The sequence below is a fragment of the Lithobates pipiens genome, unplaced genomic scaffold (assembly GCF_037356315.1).
Source record: "Lithobates pipiens isolate NorthernLeopardFrog02 unplaced genomic scaffold, aLitPip1_a1.2 Scaffold_8, whole genome shotgun sequence".
Taxonomy (NCBI): domain Eukaryota; kingdom Metazoa; phylum Chordata; class Amphibia; order Anura; family Ranidae; genus Lithobates; species Lithobates pipiens.
Window position 1 is genome coordinate 473,809,413 of NW_027507903.1, and position 21,701 is coordinate 473,831,113.

General features: G+C 42.6%; 1 protein-coding gene across 1 annotated transcript in view; it reads left to right on the forward strand.

The window, feature by feature from the left end:
• Window positions 1–21,461, forward strand: part of CMAS (cytidine monophosphate N-acetylneuraminic acid synthetase) — a 44,823-nt gene extending 23,362 nt beyond the window's left edge. The window contains exons 6-8 of the mRNA XM_077468699.1: window positions 13,324–13,489; window positions 15,696–15,852; window positions 19,952–21,461. Coding sequence (XP_077324825.1) covers window positions 13,324–13,489; window positions 15,696–15,852; window positions 19,952–20,127 — 499 coding nt within the window. The 3' untranslated portion in view covers window positions 20,128–21,461. The remainder of the gene's footprint in view (window positions 1–13,323; window positions 13,490–15,695; window positions 15,853–19,951) is intronic.
• Window positions 21,462–21,701: the final 240 nt, after the last annotated feature.

Sequence of the window (21,701 nt, forward strand, 5' to 3'; positions counted from 1 at the left end):
CGAGTATCTAGTAAAGGTGTTCATTATATCAAGGGCCGCCTCCAGTGAATCTTCCGGGTCTCATAGAAACAGTAAGAGGTCATCAGCATACAGAGCCAATCCCTCATCAATATTATTTACCCTGTTTGCTTTAACCCTTGTTGATGCGCTCAATGCCACCGCTAATGGCTCCATCACCAGTGCAAATAAGAAGGGCGATAGAGGGCACCCCTGACGTGTACCCCGGCCCACCGAAAAAGATTCGGGTGTATGTGTATTTGTGCAGATAGCCGTCCGTGGCATACTATATAAGAGGGATATCCATTGACGAAAGCATGAGCCAAAACCCATGCGTTCTAAGACTGCCTGCATGAAATGTGTCAGTAAAATTCCATTCCTCTTACTGATCAGTCAACTCCGGTCATGTTGATTAGAAGACAGATTTATTACAGATGTACCAGTACAAACGGATGAGGGACCCTTCTAGTAGGAGGTCCACAGCAAAGTCATACCAGGAAATATGTACACAGTCATTTTATAGCAGTATTTGGCAACGTGCCATTGGCTAAGGCACACTGGTGACTCATGGTGCATTGTCAGCTTTATTGCCAAAGCCAGAGTGCCTTTTACAAGCTTTTAGTAATATTTGGTAATATCTGCTAGTTTCTCAAGTATTGCCCAAGGCCTTGGTCAGGCTCTTTAGCTACACAAAGTACATATAAGGAACAAGGCAAACATTGATATCACCTGTAATTCTTTGCATATTTCTTATCATTCCCTCCTCTGATATCTATATTTGCCTCCTCAATTTATTATTTCAGTGCAGGTCCGTTCCACAACTGGGTTTTCAGACCTTACTTCATTCAGAGGAGTACTCTCATCATCACAGATATCTTCTCCTTGGGGAACTGTGTGGTACATTGTCCTGGTCATGGCTGTCTCAATTTAATCTATGAGAGAGTCCTCGAATACAGGGAATACAACATCATCCACAAATGACTAAGGTAAAACCAGGGCGATAGAGATCAAACAGGTGACAAGTCCAGTCCATTTCCCAAACCAACCTTTAAGCCAATTTGTGAATGGATTATTAATACCCGAGTTTTCTGCGAATTCATTCGATAAAGCTGTCAATCCTTCGAGGGCTCTAGTCGCGGTTCCTCCAGGAGCTGTATTGTTAGGAATAAAAGTGCAACACATACCGCCAAACATTTTACAGACCCCTCCTCTTTCTGCTAGGATCATATCTAATGCCATCTTATTCTGCCATGCCATCAGAGAGGTAGGGGCTTATTGCTCTGCTAATCCCTTAACTGCATCCCTAGTGTAGTTTATAAACCTTTGTTGGTTATAGTGTATATATAGTTAATCTAGTCAACATTCTTGTTTACTGTCACCCACCAAAGAAGAGACTCAAATCCAGCTGCCACTTGATTCCTAGCCTTAAACTCGCTCGGCACTCCACGTGGAACCCCAATCTCATCCATGTAGATCTGGGGGTCAAAAGACCCTGCAGGAGAGGTGTCCCTTCTGCTCCTCTGGTGACCCTTCTTCCAAGAGGACTCTTGACAGTAAGTGCAGAGACATTGCCAGCTATACCAGGGCACAATCCCCTCGGGAATTGGCTGGGATTCAATCTCTGAGCCCCTTATCTCCGCATAAGCACCAGACGTCCGCCCTCTGGGTGTCGTGCTCAACCCAGTCGTCACCCTCTCCCTTTACAATTTTGTTAATCCTCTCCATGCAGTAGTCATCCGATAAAGACCCCAAATCTGTGCCACTCTCATTCCCCGGAAGTGCAAAACAAGTAAAGTTGCCAGGGTATGCCATAACAGCTGGGGGTATCTGAGGTCTCTGAACCTGGGGAAACAACAAACTTAACGTGTGACAGGAAGTGTTGGTGTCAGGTTTGTATGTTTTTTTTGATACAGCTTTAGCATACACCCTAAGCCATCTGGATCTGTATTATTATTTAAGGGAAAGGGCACTGTAGCTAGCTGGGGTCTGGCCCCTGCACAGACCAAGCAGTTCTTTTTTAAAGGGTATTAGCAGTATATATTAACCATTCAAGCCATTCATTCTTATCCTGGTACCCTGTTTCTAATATTATAGTTTCTTCCACTGTGAGATTGGTGAATCTCACTGTGGGTCCTAATACCTCTACTGTAAGTTGGTCCTCATTAGCTAATTCTTTCTTCTTGTTTGTCTCATTCTTGGGTTTGACTTCAAGGAACAATTTTCCCAAAGGGTCAGTTCCTGATATCCAAGCTCCTATACGGTATAACCTAGTTTGGGGTCCTTCAGGGAAATCAATAATATATTACAATTCTTTGGTTCTGTACAGGGAGAGTGGGCCGCTTTAGTTATGATTAATCTATTCTTTAAATCTACTGCTGCTGGGATCTCATATCCCCAATCCTGGGCTGCAGTTGTCCACATGACTGAATCCCAAGTAGTACACCCGGTAGTTCCAGTCAAGTAGCACACGTATTTGTCTGCCCAGGTCAGCTTACCTGCTACCTTATCTCCACAATCTGTCATCTGGCAGAAATCCACCTGTATAGTACTGGTGGTTCCCTCATCAAAGGTGAGGTTCAATGCTCTTCCTGTCTCTTCCCAATTGATTGGTTCCACTATCCTCCTGTGTCTCCTACCTCCCCGTATAGAGGCCTCACCTAGAGTCACCAATGCTGCCACGAGGAACAAAATCCCTACCATCCTATCTGAAGTGAGGGGGGCCTACATAGGGCCTTTTCTTCACCAAGGTTGAGACACGCAGACCTTTTATCTGCCTCCCTTTTGTAGTTGGACTTTCCCCCTCCTTCAGTCTTTCTGTCCCTACTCTGCCTATGTTTACCTTTTTTACAGTGGGATTGGTGAATCCAGGTAGACCTTTCAGCAATTCTTACTGCGGTGGGAGTAGTAAGGAGTACTTGATATGGACCATCCCACTTAGGGGAGTGCCAGTGCTTCTTTTTGATCACCTTGATGAGGACCCAGTCTCCGATTTGTACTTTATCTTCTCCTATGGGCTCTCCTTCTGGAATGGAACACACTTGGTTAATTTGTTTCTGTTTTAATAACCTTGACATGTATTCTGCTAAGGTTCTCTCCACTTCCTCTATGTGGGTTTCATTTGGTAATAAAGGTAATTAATAAGGTCTACCATACATCATTTCAAATGGACTCAGTCCCTCCTTAGTGGGGGTGATGTGCATGCTTAAAATAGCTAGTGGGAGACAGTACATCCAATTTTTCCCTGTCTCTGCCATAGCATTTTTTAGCTTGCTCTTTAATATCCCATTATGTCTTTCTACGAGCCCTGCTGACTGAGGGTGATATGCACAGTGATTCTTTACTTCTATACCCATCACTTCTGTCAAGTGTCTTATGGTCTGATTTACAAAATGTGGACCATTATCACTATAAATCTTCTTTTGGTATCCCAAATCGTGGAATGATATCTTTTAGTAAGGCTTTGGCTACTGTTAAGGTATCAGCACTTCCTGTGGGGAATATCTCTACCCATTTGGTCAATGCATCAATGATTACCAAACAATATTTCTTCCTTTCACATTTGTCTAATTCAATAAAATCCATGCAAATGTGTTGGAATGGATATTGAGGTGTGGGGAACTTCCCTTTCTGTGGTCTTATGCCTCTCTGAGCATTGTGTCTTGCACATATAATGCATTGAGAACAAAGTTTTTTAGTAGTTTGTAAAGCCATAGGCTGCTACCACTTTATTTAGTATCTCACTCATCCCCCTGTTTGACACGTGTTACTCCATGGGTCAAGAATGCTGCATACTTAAAGTCTTTGGCGAGACTGGTTTGTTCTCTGGAGACATATATATATATATGTGTATATGTCCTCCTGGAGGGTGCATCCTTTTGTGACCCAAAGTTGTTTTTCAGATGGGGGTGCACAACTTTGCATATCCTTCAAAATTGTGTGATCTAATTGTATATCTTCCTGTTGTACTAAGATTTGTGTAGATTGATTAGCTGCTTGTTTAGCAGCTTTGTCTGCTTTTTTATTCCCCTCACATATTGGGTCTTTGCCTTTTTGTATGGGCCTGACAATAACCACTAGTACATAACCATTTCCAAAAATGTAATTCATAAAAAATTCTTTACTATCCAACATTGATTATGAAAATTCATAAATATATCACTGAAACACGTAAGACTTAATATGTGGAAGGGCCACCTTAGAAAGAACCTTTATAAAGTTAACTGCCAGGATTTGGAAGCAGTCTCCGGTCCTGGCAGGCACTGACCTAGGGGGGGACATAAACACACAGACAAACCCTTGTTTACAACAAACATAAAACATATACCACGTCCGGACGCCAGTGGGATCCAACGCTGGTCCCAAAAACACATAGAAAATTAAAACTAAAGTATTAAATTAAGCCAGGCGGCTGAATAATCAGCATAAGCCTGGCAATATGGGGCCAGAATCGGATCCCTCCCGGGGGCTCGAGCCGACAGAAAGGAAGATTAGACTGAAGCGGGCCAGGAGAATATTCAAAATGACACTCTATTACCAAATATCAACCATAACCCCCTTAATGCAACTGGCATAGTTTTATATCCACACTGATTGCCGTGTGTAATTACTATTATGTCATCAGTCAATGTATAGCAATAGATTGCATATTGAACCTATATGGATATTGGGACACTGATGGTAAGAGTCTAGAAACATGCCGCTATATATTCATATCGAAGTTCCAAATGTGGATTACTTTTGCTTCTTCAACGGAAATACGCAGTCTTATATCAGGTGTTTAGCCGCTGGTGCATGCATGTCCATACCATCCATAACAGTCACAGCGTTAACATGAACAAGTTAGCTGTATTGAAATATGGGTACTTGCGTGGATCACCAACTCCTCTCAGTCTTGAATAAGACATTCAGGTCACAAATCGCCACGTTGAGGTGCCTCACCTAGCGCAACAATCCTGCGTGCGCTGATATACGCTGATATACAGATGCCGGCATGGATGGACTCCTAGTCAGCTCGTATTCAGTCTTGTGTTCTATAACGCACTGACGTCACTTCCGTTATGGCCGTTATGCATTCACGTCTAATTACCACCTTGAAGGCGTCCCACACAACTGGGGGGGGGGTGGTCAGCCATGTCTGTTTGTGGCCCAGTATTCATTGGTTGAGGCTAGGAGATGGGATGATACCTGCTCTTCCTGCAACCAGCCTGGGGCAAGCCTCCACCCCCTCATCCCCCCTACCCATTGGGAGGAGCAAAGAAACCTGAAGGGGGCAATGATCAGATAAGCCCCCCCGCCAGGTATTCTACACCCTCTACATAAGAGGAGTGCGAATAACAAACCTTAGGCCGCGTACACACGGGCGGACTGTCCGTCCAACTAAGTCCGTCAGACAATCCGACAGACAGTCCGTCCTACTTTTGAATGAACGGACTTGACCACACACGATGAACAGACAATCCGCTGAAAGCTTGCGCGATGACGTGAACGGCACGTACGACGGGACTAGAAATACGACGTCCAATACACTTCGGCCGTGTAAATCCTTTCTGAGCATGCGCCATACTTAGTCCGTCCAACTAGCCTACTCATGAGCGGACTGTCCGCTGAAACCAAAGTTGGACGGAAAATATTACGGAAATTACGAAAGACTTAGTCCGCCAGACTGTCCGCTGAAAAAGTCCGCTGAAGCCCACACACGAGCGGATTGTCCGCCCGTGTGTACGTGGCCTAAGTCGGATTTTTCGATCGCCAAATCTCTATTAAATCAGCCATTGTGACCCAAGACAGTAAGTCTACCTACCCCCCTCCCCGGGTTGGAGGAGTCCCTGGCCTCTAGAGTTGAATTAAAATCACCCATTAACAGAAGCGGGAGGTGCACATGCAGCGCCAGCTTCACTAGTAAATCCTATAGTACGTGGGTGGAAAAGGGAGGTGGGACATATACATTAACCAGAAGCATTTTACAATTGCATACATCTATAATCGGTGCCACGTATTGTCCCCCCCCGGTCAGAGATCACCTGTTGGATCGCACATGAAACTGCCCTACTGATTAAAATTGAAACCCCTCTAGCAAAGGTGGAGTACATGGTATGAAACACCCTCTGTATCCATGATCTGCGTAGAGCTAAGATCTTGTTACCATCCAGATGAGTCTCCTGCAGGAAGACGATTTGCGGCTTTGCAATTTTTAGATATTAAAACATCGCACCTCTTTTAAATTAACCATTTAACCCTCTCACGTTCCAGGACATCAGCTTAAGTTTGTTAGCCATAATCATACAAGAAACACATATATATGGTGCACTGTATATTTAGGGTTAGACCAAAACCCTGAAATATGTTCACCACTAAGTGAATAGCAGCCTTCAACAAGTGGGGATTGGGAACTGAGTACTTTCCTCCTTAAAAATGGAACAGACATGTATCCCCCCCCCCCTGCTGTTATACCAGAACTAACAAGCAAACAAAACAAAACATTGAAGTAAAAAAACCTCAAAAAGTACCATTGTCTGGTATGCAGCTTACACTCCCAAACTTATAAAACAATCAAAAAATTGTTGCTAGAAGGTCTCCTTACGCAGAATAGTCCGACAAGACAATGTGTATCGCCCTTGAAGTTTACAGGGAGCTCCACTTAGTCAATGCAAATGGAGCATGCAGAAATGTGCTTTGGGCCAAAGGAATGTAAACACTTGTGTATAAGGCACCTTAAATACTGTGTCACCACCTAGTGGCGTAGGGATGCAGTGGCCAAATGCCTGTCTGATGTGGAAAAGAGAAAAAGATGACATAAATGCCAGCATTTCCGAAATAGCAGGCCATCCCAACTCAGGTATGGCCTGCTACAGAGCAGTATCCATCACTCTTCCTACAGAAGGCCATCCAAAATGTAGAAATCTGTTATGATAAGGCACAACCAGTGCAACTGAGAACCAATAGACTAAAATATGCGAATTTCTCAGGAATTCCTGTCCAGCCAGTTGCATGCGTCCAGTGGATTGTCAAAATTTTTTACTGCACCTTGGTGTTGAACACGCAGTTTGCTGGGGTACATCATGCTATATTGGATGTTTTTTTTCTCCCGCAATCTCCTCCGGATCTCAGTAAATGATCTCTGTTTGTGCTGTGTTTCAGCCGAGAAATCAGGGAACAGCATTACTTTAGTATTTTCATATTTGAGCTCTTGGGTTTTCCTGGAGGCAGCCAGGATCATGTCTTGGTCCCTGAAATTCAGGAAGCGTACCAGGAAATGCCTGGGGTATTCATCCGGGGGGGGCGCCTCCCTGTTGGAACCCTGTGTGCACGCTCTACCACATATGTAGATGGCTGATCTCCCAATGTCAGTAGCTGCTTAAAGAAATTTTCAGCAAAGGTGGTTGTGTGGGACCCCTCTACGCCCTCCGGCAGGCCCACCACACACACATTATTTGTCCTTTGTCTGTACCTCAGTGCGACTTTGCATCGATTTTACTATTGCATGCAACTCTGACAGCTGATTGCCTTGTGTATGTGAAACATCCTCCACTTCCCATATTCTCTCCTCTGCCACAATGAGCCGGCCCCTGATCTTGTCTAAATCATGCCTGATTAAAGTACATTCGGTTGTCAAATGATCTATGCTCACCATTACTGCGGCCTTACTTGCAGCAATCGCTTCCAGGATTGGGCGAGTGATCGCATCCTGTGCATCAGCCGGGACAGGAGAAGCTGGCCTGGCTCCACAGACCTCTGCCTCGTGAGAGACGGTCTCACGAGCATCTCTTGCTGGTGCAGCCATCCTCTGTGTTTGTTGTGCAGGCCTCATGGAGGAAGGAGGGGAAGGCAAGAAGGCGGCGGCCGCGTCTGGGCCTCAAGAGGAGCAGGTCTGGCACTGTCTCCACGTCTGATGACCGGCTTTTGAGGCCCCCTTTTTCATGACCGGGTGTTCCCCTGTTCAGACCAGTGCCTCTGCACCCAAAATTCCTATTTTAAAAGCGGACAATAAGTCGGAGTACAGCGGAGCTCCCAGGATACACGTCTAGTCTCCTCTACATCCGGACATGCCCCCCCCCCCAAAACATCTGTTTAATGAAAACAGTTTTGCAATTTTGCCATGTGTTAGTAAAACTTTACATATCATTCTAACTACTTGGGATGTAGTATCCAGGTGAATTATACCTTGTTTTTTGTAGAACCGATTGAGTTTTTATTTGGTGGTAAATGTTAATGAAATTAATGTCTCTATAGATAGATATCATTTTGAATTGTATTCTTTTTAATTCTACCTAACCGATGCCAAGTTAAAATGTGCGTGTGGAGTTTTCTTTCTTTTTTTTTTTTTTTTAATGCTGCGTACATATGAGCAGACTTTTCGACAAAGGTCCGACGGAAGCAATCCGTCGGACAAATGGATCATGTGTGGACTCCATCGGACCTTTGTTGTCCAAAAATCTGATGGACTTTAGAAATAGAACATGTTTCAATTTTTTTCCGATGGACTCGAGTCCGGTCGAAAAATCAGTTCGTCTGTATGCTAGTCCAATGGACGAAAACCGACGCTAGGGCAGCTATTGGCTACGAACGTCCTTATTCTGGTCCAGTCGTACGTCATCGCATTCAAATCCGTCGGACTTTGGTGTGATAGTGTGTGGCCTAGTCCGTTCATTCGGAAAGTCCCTCGGGACCGAAAGTCTGTGGGGAAGACTGTCGGACCTAGTCCGTCAAAGTCCGGTCGTGTGTTCGCTGCATTGTTTGTTTATCTTTTTATTTATTTATTTTAAAAACCCTAAATAAAATACACTGACCCTGACGTTTAACCTTTGACTTGACTTTGACCTTTTGACCCTAACTAACCCTTTTGTACTGACTTAGATCAAACCATGATCTAGCTATTTTATCTTTATTTTATTGTTTGTTTTTAGTTTTACAATTTTCTCCTCCTAGCAAGGGGAATAATGTACAATGTATTTTTATTTTTCTGCAAGCAAGAGTAGAAAAGACGGGTAGGCCTGGAGAGCAGGTGTATCTGAGCTATTACCTCCTGTGTGAGGCCGCGTACACACGGGCGGATTGTCTGCCCAACTAAGTTCGGCAGACAATCCGACAGACAGTCCGTTCAAAATTAGCATGAACGGACTTGACCACACACGATGAGCAGACAGTCCGCTGAAAGCGTGCGTGATGTGTACAGCACGTACGACGGGACTAGAAAAACGACGTCCTATACACTGCAATGCAACCTTCGGCCGTGTAAACCCTTTCTGAGCATGCGCCATACTTAGTCCGTCCAACTTGCCTACACACGAGCGGACTGTCCGCTGAAACCAAGTTTGGACGGACAAAACCAAGTTTGAACGGACTGTCTTACGGAAATTCCGTAAGACTTTGTTCGTCAGACTGTCCGCTGAAAAAGTCCGCTGAAGCCCACACGCGAGCGGATTGTCCGCTGAAACACTGTTCAGCAGGCTAAGTTGGGCAGACAGTCCGCCCGTGTGTACGCGGCCTGACTCCTCGTCAGCTTCCAGGACACGACACTCAGCCTAGGAAGTCTCTGCAAACCTCCATACTCAATCAATGCTAGCGCCATGAAAGTTCAGTTAAGACATTATTCTTTATTAATACAGGTGAAAAAAAAAAACAACAAGCCTTAATCATTGCTCTTGTCATTAAATACATTGGTTTTTTATCACCGTTTTTTTACCTGTATTAATGAAGAATAATGTTTTAGCTGATTTTCATGGCGCCGGTCTTGCCCTTTTTGCATGAGTCGTACAGAGACTATCACTGTCAATCAGAGGCTATTACAGTGATCTAGAACTGGGATTCTGATCGTACGTACAAGACTCGGAGCTGTCACTGACAGCTTGGTCTCTGTGCTAGAGGTGTGCTCTGCTGTGCACTCTCGGCACAAACACAACAGTGCATATATGCGGCCCCACTGATACAGACCCACTTCTGTGAGGGTACATATGTGTAAGCTTGGCTGGAAGGGGTTAAATTGTAAATAAGCCTATATTCTACCTATGGGATTCCTGTAAAAGCTGACACTATACAGGTAGAGCGCGACCTATAAAGACCCACTTATCTGGAAGAGTAAAAATGCCTTTATTGCCAATCTAGAAATAGAAAGGCATTTCAATCTGATGAGTTGCTACCTTATGGGTGTTGGTCACTGGAGTAAATACTTTTATATTCACATAAGAAGGCACATTTGGAAATATAAGTTCTTTTGGATAAACTTTATTTAACCCCTTCCTGCTGACTGTACCCAGATAGCCTTTATCCATGGGGCTGCATATTTGCGTACCTGTCTTTGTTCTGGGACTGCGCCGCACAGCGAGCTCCCAGCACAGAGGCCAGGCTCTCCCTGGGAGCCCAGAGTTTACTTTCTCTTCTGAAAGGAGCCAAAGATGCAATGTATCTTTCTCTTCTTGTAGGAGAAGATGATGTAAATAAACCAGATATTTAAAAAAAAAAAAAAAAAAAATTTTAAGGTTTGATCAATTCAAGTGCCAGGTTTAGTGTTAGGCCTAGTTGACACTGGCATTGAAAGCAGGCGTTTGAGTAGTGTTTTTAACGCATGCTGTTGTGGCGCGGTAGTACATTACAGTTTATAGGCATTTGTGGTGCGGTTTTAACGCACCAAAAATGCATGTCAACCATAGGGTGTTTGGGGGGGGTGGGGTTTGGAGCGTTTTTAAAGCTCACTAAATACTTATCAGACGCACCTATTAACATGCATTAATTCTATAGGCGCATTTGATAAGTGGCAGTATTTTGAGAAAGTGTGAACAAGCCCTTAGGGTCGGGATTTTTTATTTTTTTTGTGTTTGTGTACCATTGTGTCTGGGCCCTACTACGTGTACAAACAATAAATTACATACACAAGTTCTATTGCTGTGATCGTCAGGAGAAGGAGCATTCATTTTGGGTTGTTCTTTGGTGGTTTTATGGTAATGGCAATAAATATACAGCTACATTAAAAAAAAAAATAATTGGGCTAATTTTCTATTGATTTAAAAAAAAAAATCGAGATATCTGTTACCATTTTACCACTAAAAAGCCCAATTTTGTCCTGAAAAAAACAAGGTATAATTCACCTGGATGCAGAAAGTAGTTGTGGTAATATGTACAGTTTTACGTATGTCAAAAGTTGCAACATTGTGTTCAGGCTTTCACATTTGTTTTACCCTCCATTACTAAGGGGTTAATGAACTTTATTTGATATATCACATGACTCTTATAGCACATATGTCGCCAGAATTTATTTTATGTACCAACTGTTTATTTATTATTATTATTTTTTTCTTGGATTATTTTATTTGTATAGGCTTTGCAAATTTGTTCTTCCTTTGGTAGTGCGGCAGTTGCATTGCAGCTGCTGTGCAATTTGGAAAGTTTGTGTCACTCTTGAAGCACAGAGTAAGGGAGAATATTTTTTTAAAAATGATAATGATTAGGGGCTCCCTGAGAAAGTTGCTTTAAGGGTTCCTCTGTGTTTTTAAAGGACAAGTTTAGGGTGTAACATGTTCAGCATCTGCCTGCTCTTCCCCAGATCTCCCATCTTCCTGTGACAGCGGGCCGGAGATCCTCTCCCCACACCTGCTGTCACAGCTCAAAAAGAGCGCGGCCACGTGGGACACCGCTCGCAAGACCGCGTCATTGATTCAAAGATTCCTGTGAATCAATGAACTACAACTACCATCAGCCTTTGCGGCCGGTGGCTTGTAGTTCTCAATGAACTACCGGGGCGCTGATGAGCGTTCTAGGTAGTTCATTGAGTTTCCGTTCATTCGGTAACTGCCTGTCCATAAAAATAAAAATAAAAAAAATAATAATTTAAGGTGGACTTGTACTTTCAAAAAAACAAAGTTGAGACATGCTGCTTTTGGAGGGATTTCACAGGTATGGTATATGCATAGTTACATTGGTCCAAGCTGGATTAAAACTATCCACACCTGAAATTCTTAAGTCTGCGTTCACGTTGATGTGTTTTTTAGGCCCCTTTCACACATGCGGATGATATGTCCGTATTTCATCCATCCGTTTGCGGATGAAATACGGACATACATTCATCCCTATGGGATAGCGGGTGTCTGCGGATGAACATCCGCAGACACCCGATATCGTCCGCCTCCGCTATTGTCCGATTCTGCAGACGGAGGAAAATCCTATTTTTCTATCCGTCTGCAGAGCGGATCGGATGAACACGGACAGACGGTCCGTGCTCATCCGATCCCCATAGAGGAGAGCGGAGATCTGACAGGGCGGTCCCTGCACAGTGTGCGGAGACCGCCCTGTCCGCCGCCGGCTCAGCGGGGACAACGGAGCGATCCCCGCTGAGCGAGCGGATCATCACGTGTGAAAGGGGCCTTAAGCACAATTGTAACCGGCTTTCAATAGAGCTGGTTCACACATGTGCGGGGTAGTCGTGTGCTGTATCTGAAAGGGTTCCTGTCCATTTTTGGGTCCGGTTTAGGTGCGAATTCAGGCAAAAAATGTTGCACTTGACCCGGTGAACAGAAACTCGCCAGACTTCAGACTGTGAACCACAGCTATATATATATATATATATATATATATATATATATATATATATATATATATATATATATATATATATATATGTGTGTATGTGAACCCAATCTCAAGTGGATGTTAAAATAAAATGTGACTAAGCCCAATCCATAAATATTCCATACCTTGTGTAAGTTCATCTAGATGCCTTGTAATATCATTGTCAAACAGTCTGTGTTAAAATAAAAATATTAAATGTCTAGCGATGCCACTTCCTTTATGAAGGTGGCTATGCTGCATACAGATCCACCCAGCACTGGTACATAGAAGTTCTGAAATCTTCCATTATTCACAGAGCTGTGCACACAAGCACCAAGTGACTGACATTGGGACTAGGATAAGAGTGACTGCATTGTTGATGCTAATATACATGCATGTGCACTGATGTATACAGACACAGTTTCTCTTGAGAGATGTAGTCTCTAAAGCAGTGCTTCTGACTGTAATACATGTGCACTGCTTGTATCTCCAAAAACAGAATAGATCTTTAGGAAAAAGGTGCACCTTTTGAACAGCGGTATTGTCAGTCTAGGTGAGTGTTGGATGCACTAGCAGATTTAAATACACTAACAAATTGAAGCATACCTCGAGCTAATGGGTTATAAATGGTTAAAGCAAACTGTTTATTTTTTGGGAGAAAGATTTTACATAAATAAAAACTGATCATTGTAAGCACACCTGACGGTGGTACATGGTTTTATCCCTATGTTTAACTTTACGGTTTGGTAATTATAATTATTATTTTTTTTTCTTCTTTTGGTCTTGCAGGTATGGCTATTTTGGCAAGAATCCAACAGTGGTTAAGCTGTTGGTGTGTAATGTCGATGGATGTCTGACGGACGGGCGAGTCTACGTGAATCGGGAACATGAATTGATCTCCTATAGTCTACGAGATGTCGATGGAATCCGAATGCTGCTGGAAAAAGATGTGCAGGTATGCCAGACCTAAAGAAGGGAGGGGGGAGGTGCCAAGCCAATCGGAGTGAATATATACAGTATAGTTTGACACTGGAATGATTCAATCGATTTGCTCATTCTAGAGGCACATTGTATATCCCATTCTGAGTGAGACTTACAATTAATTTCTAAAACAAGCTAATCAGGCAGATCTGGGCGCTTACAAGAATTTTACTGTAGTTGGCTATTAATGTGTTTGAAACAACTCAAGATACACTATCAATGACCTCCCGATTAGTATATCATCACAGCGCTCAAACACACCCTCCCTCAAGCTGCCACTTAAAAAGTTAAATATATCTATCAGAAGGTGAAAAGAGAGCAAATCTATCACTTGAAATGTAAAAAAACAAAAAAACACCTAGTGGCGCTATACGAAATCCACACTGTTAGATAACAGTGTGCTATAATAACCAAAGATAACCAACGTGAAAATTATAAATAATGTGCATAAATATAATCAACAATACAATAAATCGTGATGAAGTAGCAACGAAATATAATCAAAAAAATATATAATCAAAAATATATAAATCACACAAAAGTGATGCTGTGGATATGTGACAAAAGGTGAATAAAAATGAACACAATGACAAATAGTGCTCTAATAAAGGTGTGCAGTAATTGAATTCACTTTGGAACTGCACACCTTTTATTAGAGCACTATTTGTCATTGTGTTCATTTTTATTCACCTTTTGTCACATATCCACAGCATCACTTTTGTGTGATTTATATATTTTTGATTATATATTTTTTTGATTATATTTCGTTGCTACTTCATCACGATTTATTGTATTGTTGATTATATTTATGCACATTATTTATAATTTTCACGTTGGTTATCTTTGGTTATTATAGCACACTGTTATCGAACAGTGTGGATTTCGTATAGCGCCACTAGGTGTTTTTTTGTTTTTTTGTTTTTTTACATTTCAAGTGATAGATTTGCTCTCTTTTCACCTTCTGATAGATATATTAATGTGTTTGGGCAAAATATCCTCAAATTTTGTTCCTTTTTAAAAATACTGCAAGTACAGAAAATGCATAGATCTGCCACAAACCCATTGAGCTTCTAACTTCCTGTTTGTGTTGACTAGGGGTGCATCGGATCGGCACACGCCGCGATTCGCAAAGCGCTCCGCGGTCTCGGCCTTAGGAAAGGCCGTGGCTTCGGCCTGGTTCTGGAGCGGTGGCCATCTTGGTACACCCCTCGTCGTTTTACAATGTGATTGCTGCGTGACGAAGCCATCGCCTGTAAACAAACCGGCGTCATGATGACGCCGGCTTCTCTCTCCCCTCTCTGTACTGATCTGTACAGTGGAGGGGAGAAATCGCATGGCAGCCACAGCCATCCCAGCAATACTATGCAATACATACCCTGCCAATACTCTTCAATACATACCCTGCCAATACTCTGCAGTACCTACCCTGCCAATACTCTGCAATACCCTGCCAATACATACCCTGCCAATACCCAGCCATGCTCAGCCAATATTACATTGGGGGAGATGACGTGGATATTACAGTGGGGGAGATGTATGTTGCAGTGGGGACTATATGGTGGTGGCATTTTCACAGGTTTTTGCAAATTCAATTATTATTTGCTGATCTGAAAAATGATCCGATCCGTGACTCTGATCCGAGGAACGATCCGATCCGTTAGTTTTTTGATCCGTTGCACCCCTAGTGTTGACAACACTGTCTCTGCTGCGCTGAAATCCCAAGCAGTGTTGTCAGCCCTACCTGGTTCTCTCTGCAGAACGGTTGCTCTCTTATTCATGGAGAGGGGTTATGAGAGGGTAAGGATTATGGATATAAGTGGATGGGAGGTGTATTGAAGTCCACCAGGAGAGAACTGGCAAAACTGCTCGAGAGAGTTGTCAGCTTACTATAGAAAGTTAGGAGCTTGCTTGATTTCTGGCAGATCATCAGGTTTCATTTTTATATTTCAAGGTTTTTTTTTTTTTTTCTTTGGCCTTAAATGCATTTAAAATTACATTCCAGATTGAGTGGACACTTGTTTCTCTTTTTGCTGGATTATTATGTGGTTGGCTTAGTATATTAGACGATTTGTCTTAGTGGCACCTATCAAATCTTTTCCTTGTAGTAGATGGCTAGGTGAAAGAAGGAGGGTGTAAATGTGAAAAACTGAGTTATAAACAGTCTCTCGTATTTCATTCAGGTCCATCTCCTCTCCGAGCGAGAACTCAATCCAGTGTTGGTGTCCAATCTTAATCTGCCATGTTTGATTGAAGGAAGCGTGTCAAATAAGAAGGAGGTTGTGGAGAAATGGATGGGCAAGTTGGGCCTCTCTTCCTGGAGCCAGGTAGCCTATATGGGTAAGTATCCCTCCTCCCAAAACTGCATGGTTTTGCCTTTACCTGTTGGACGATGCATGCTTTACACAGAACTGTGTTTGACATCTGGTGGCTTCCTGTGGCCTCTTTATCTGTTTGTTCTTCTGGCTGTTGTCTCAGCCATTGCTGCTGATCGCCCTAGGCGGAGGCTTCCTGCATAGCGTTCCCATAATATGAGCACTGCTAGAATGCAGTCAGACCCAATAGTACCCAGTGGGTTATTTCAGCCACCTGAGATATAGATAGATATATATATATATATATATATATATATATATATATATATATAATTAAATCTCCTGCTAAAATTCCCGCAGAGGAGTTTGAATCTACTCCTTTCACTAGGGTGCAAATTTTTCACAATAATTTGTCTCTGCCCCTCCCACAATGGTGACATTTCTCTTCAGTGGTTTGTATCTCCATTCCTCTTCCTGCTGGAAGAAGCTGGAAGCAGGTTTGTCCATTTATCATAATCCTGGTCTTTACCCCCCAAAGAGAGCATTATTGTGCACTTAAGAAATGGGTTATTTTTGTTTGGCGCTATGATAATATGAAGTCTTTTGCTATAGGAGGAGTTGGAGATTGGGGACATGCTTCAAATGACCGTTATAGACTGGAGACATATTGGAAGAGACTGTTTGAAATCATTACTATAAGGCCCCTTTCACACTGAGACGGGAGCTGCGTCGGCGGTAAAACAGCCCTATTTTTACCCCCTGCTAGCAGCCAAGAAAGGGTTAAAACCACCACAAAGCGCTGCTGCAGCAGCGCTTTGCCGGTGTTATGGGCGGTGTATACGACGCTCCTTCACCGCTTCAAAAATGCTAATAACAGGACTTTTTTACTGCTCTGCCAGCACATCGCTTGGGGCTTTCATACTGGAGACACAGGAGCGGCTCTTTGCAGGCACTATTTTTAGCACTGTAGCACCTGCAAAGTGTCCCAGTGTGAAAGGGTTCGTACAGGGCAACACAGATTGGTGTCAGCATGGGACTTGAGGACCGCACAAAAAGTGCCAAAGGGCTGCAGATTGTTCACCAAGGACAAGATTGCTTACAAAAAATAGTTTGGACACTTTCCTCAAAAAAAAAAAAAAAAATGGGCAATTTGTGTAGGGCTGCAACTAACGATTATTTTCATAATCGATTCGTTTGGCGATTTTATTGTTTTGATTAATCGGATAAAAACCTCTAATGTATACTTGAATATCTATATATGCACTGGTAAATCTAAATAACCTGCTATATGATTAGGGAACAAAATATATATTCCAAGTTTTAGAATTTACACTGTTAGAGGTTAAATCTCGTACAGAGCAGCCCTTATTCTTCTCTTCTGAGGTCCTCCACCGGTGCTTTCGGCCCCTCCTATAGTGCCCCTATGGAAAGTAACATTCTGCCCTTTTAATATATATATACTTTTTTTTTTTTTTTTAACAAACCTCTTATACTTACCTGCTCTATGTAATGGTTTTGCAGACAGCAACCCCGATCCTCTTCTATTTGAGCCCCCCACGCTGTCTGCTCCTCCCCCCTGCCGAGTGTCCCCAATAGCAAGCCTCTTGCTTTGGGGGCACTCGAGTAGGCTCTCTTCGGAGTGAATTGTCCATTCAGACACAGAGCGCACCTTGACCCTGCCCCTCCGCTCTCTCCTCATTGGCTGAGATTGACAATGGTAGTAGCCAATGGCTCCCACTGCTGTGAGAGCCCCAGTAGACACTACTCTCATGCACATTGCTAATTTAGATGGGGCTCAGGTAAGTATTGGTGGGGGGGCTGCACCCAGAAGGTTTTTTTACCTGATTGTAAACCTGATTCATGCACATATCTGTAGTATCTTTCTTTTTCTTATCTCCCTCCAAAGCCCTAAGAACCATGTCTTTCTGCTGCACCGTTCTTCTGTTATCAGCATAAGGCCTGACAAGTTCTCAGACGTAGGAGATAACAGCAGCTGAAAATTTGTTTTAGGCTGGGTGCCATAAATAGATTATCAGAGAGCTGATCTATTCACAGCACAGCTCTGCCCATTCCTTCCACTTTCTAAAGAATATAGCAAGCTGAAGACAGCAGATATACATGTCAAATTTATGTAGGGAGATTTATTTCATCATTGTGTATCATCTGAAGCTGTTCACTACACTGGGTATATGTGACGGTTTATACCCACTTCAATGCATAGAGTACATTAACCAGTTCCCGACCAGCGCACGCCGATGTACGTCGGCAGAATGGCACGGGCAGGCATATTGGCGTACAGATGCGTCCAATCTTTAATGCCGCCCTGCCATCGCGCCACCGGTGGCGCGCTCGCATGCTGGTCGGGACCCCCGTGAGTCCAGTTGCGGGTCCCGCGGACTCGATCGCCGCGGGCATGCCCGCGATCGTCTCATGGGGCTGCTGAACGGAGAGATGCCGTTGTAAACAGTATCTCCCCGTTCTGCCTAGCAATAAGTGACGCTGATCTCTGCTCCATGTGATTGGAGCAAAGATCAGTGTTCACTAAATGAAAGCCCAGCCCCCAACAGTTAGTAACACATCCCTAGGAACACTTAACCCCTACACTGCCACCCACTGGTTAACCCCTTCACTGCCAGTGTCATTTACACAGGAATCGCTGCATTTGTATAGCAGTGATTGCTGTATAAATGACAATGGTCCCAAAAATGTGTCAAAAATATCCAATGTGTCTGCCATAATGTCGCAGTCACAATAAAAATTGCTGATTGCCGCCAGTACTAGTAAAAAAAAAAAATATATATTAATACAAATGGCATAAAACTATCCCCTATTTTGTAAATGCTATAACTTTTGCGCAAACCAATCAATCGCTTATTGCGATTTATTTTTTTATTTTTTTTACCAAAAATATGTAGAAGAATATGTATTGGCCTAAACTGAGGGGAAAAAATGTTTTTTTTATATATTTTTGGGGGATATTTATTATAACAAAAAGTAAAAAATGTGTTTTTTTTTTTCTTTCAAAATTGTCGCTCTATTTTTGTTTATAGCGCAAAAAATAAAAACCGCAAGGGTGATCAAATACCACCGAAAAGCTTGTGGGGAAAAAAGGACGTCAATTTTGTTTGGGAGCCACGTCGCATGACCGTGCAATTGTCAGTTAAAGCGACGCAGTGCCGAATCGCAAAAAGTGGTCTGGTCTTTGGCCAGCAAAATGGTCCGGGGCTGAAGTGGTTAAGGTAAAAAAAAAACTTCTGCCTTTAGAACCACTTTAAAGTGATTGTAAAGGCTTGTTTAAAAAACAAAAAACAAACATGTTATAGTTGCCACCTCTGTGTAGTTGGTTTTGCACAAAGCAGCCCAGATCTTCCTCTTCTCGGGTCCCTCTTTGCTGCTCCTGGCCCCTCCCTCCTTTTGAGTACCCCTCAGCCAGCATGTTATGTTTGGGGGGGGGGAGGGGGGTTGGTGTGTGTGTGTGTCTGTGTTTTTTTTTTATTTTTTTGGGGCTTTTTTCCTTAAAATTTCTTTTGGTCTTTTTTTGTTTTATATAATAAAAAAAAACTGTGGTGATCAAATACCACCAAATCAAGCTCTATTTGTGTGAAAAAAAAAAAATATTTACATTTTGTTTGGGTATAGTATTGCAGGGCCGTGCAATTGTCAGTTAAACTAGCGCAGTGTCTCATAACAAAAAATGACCTGGTCATGAAGGGGGTAAAACCCTTCAGAGCTTAAGTGGTTAAATCCCTTCTTTCTCCTGTCTGGGACTACATGTCCCAAGAGGCATTGCTCCTCACACAATCTCATTCATCAGGCACTTACTGACACGTATGAACGGTGTACTGAGCGGTATGTGTGCTGCACTGTATTTTTTATGATATGTAAACAAATAATGCATACTTTGTGCAGGCCAACTAATCGATTATGAAAATAGTTGATAAATATTTTCATATACCATTAAGTCGTTTTGTAGCTGTGCGCCTCCCACGATGTAAAGATTTTTTCACTGTAGTTTTGTGCTTCCAGCAGCAAGGCTGTTCTGAACTCGCATATGCCATGACACAACAGCCCATGAAGGTAGTTGGCCTCCTTATTTATCTCTTTCCATCTTTTCTAACTTACAGGATGCAGTTATTCTGATGTGGAGTGCCTGAAGCTGGCCGGGAATTGCGCAGTCCCTGCTGATGCTTGCACGGCGGCCAGGATGACGGACAGCTTTGTCTGCCAGCATGGAGGCGGCTATGGAGCCATTCAGGAGTTTGCTGATCACATTATCACTCTGATGGAGACGGGAAGATAAATGCAACTCTGAGGGTCATTCTCTGAGATTCTGCGGAGCGGGAACTATAGATGAAGTGTCAATGCTGCATAAAACAAAGTTTACATACTGACTGATTCGGTGCCAGGGCAATAATGAATGTGGACAGTGGTTTCTCCCTGTAAGGGGTGGAGAAGGATCCCGCTTCAGAAACGGTCCTTTCTACACATTACCAATGAACTTTTCATGCTGCTGATTCTGTTTTCTGTATTTTTATTGCCTGCCCTGTGGAAGAATATATCTGTGGGTTTTCTTTTTTCTTTTTTTCTCTATGTAAATCGCAAACTAATTTCCAATCTGTTATGTCAGATTTTAGGATGATTTTGTGTTCGATTTGTTTTACTCTCTAATTGTGTTTTTTCAGGAGCATCAAATTGCCTGTTGCTTTACATAGGAATGTATTTTTTTTTTTTTTTTTTACAAATTAGTTTGGTCGCCTTTTATTCATTTTAATTGTCTATTTTAAAGGTTTATAAGCAAAAGTCCAGCCCAGGAGGAATCGCAGGGTGCCTGATGCCCATCTGATTGGCTATTCGGGAACCCTCCAGTGCTTCCTTCTGAACCTGGCTCGGCTTCCCTGCTTTCATGCCATAGCCCTCCCACCAATTTTACTGTGTCCAATAAGTGTCTTAGTAACCTGTTTTATAGGTGAGGGGTGGCAATCCAGTAGCAAAGTGAAAAGAGAGGTGCACAGAAAAGGCTTTCTGTCTCACCTTGTGGCATTTGTTTAGGTTTATTCTTATTTTCCAGTTTACAGTTTGGTTGCATAATTTATTACAGACCCATCCAAACTGCATCCAGTTCAGCTCTCACACTACACAGTGGTATATTTTATTACAGATCAAAGCTAACCAACATATGACCATGTCTGTGTATGGTTGGCTTATGGAACCTCCAACCAGATTCAGACTATTCCCTCTTTTTCCAGTTTGCATCTTTGGCGGCTGTGGGGTGAAACTGAACGTTTTATTGAAGGTAAATGAAACTTGTTACGGTGATGGAAGTGGTCACATGACATGGATTTAAGCTTTTGGCATACATGACTGTGACTGATATTTGATAAGTAGGATGCAGACTCTCCAAAGGTTTTTAGCCATGATTATTTTGTTTTAAAAAAAACAAAACTCTGAATTGTTGGTACGTGGTACTAGGAAGTGATGCAATGGGCTGTTTTTTAATTTATTATAATTATTGTTTCTGTTGTAATTATGGACATTTTTAGATGTACAAAAAAGTTTTATTATTATTTGGTGTTTATCTTAATTGCAATCAATGACTGCTTCATTATACAGCATAATAAATAACCATCCCGACAATGTCTGATTTTGTGTCCTTGTTTGTTGTTTGTACCATGTCTTCTAAAAATTCTGCATCTAGCTCCCATAGCATCCCTTTAGATTTTGGCAAAGCCCACTCAAAACAGAAGTTTGCAATGGCCATTCCACTTTTTTTTTTAGTTTTATTTTTTTATACAGCTTAGCTCCTGTAGTACATTGAAGCAAATTCGAAAAATATAAGTCTTGGCCTTGTCTTCTGCTGTCCCCTGTGGACCCTAC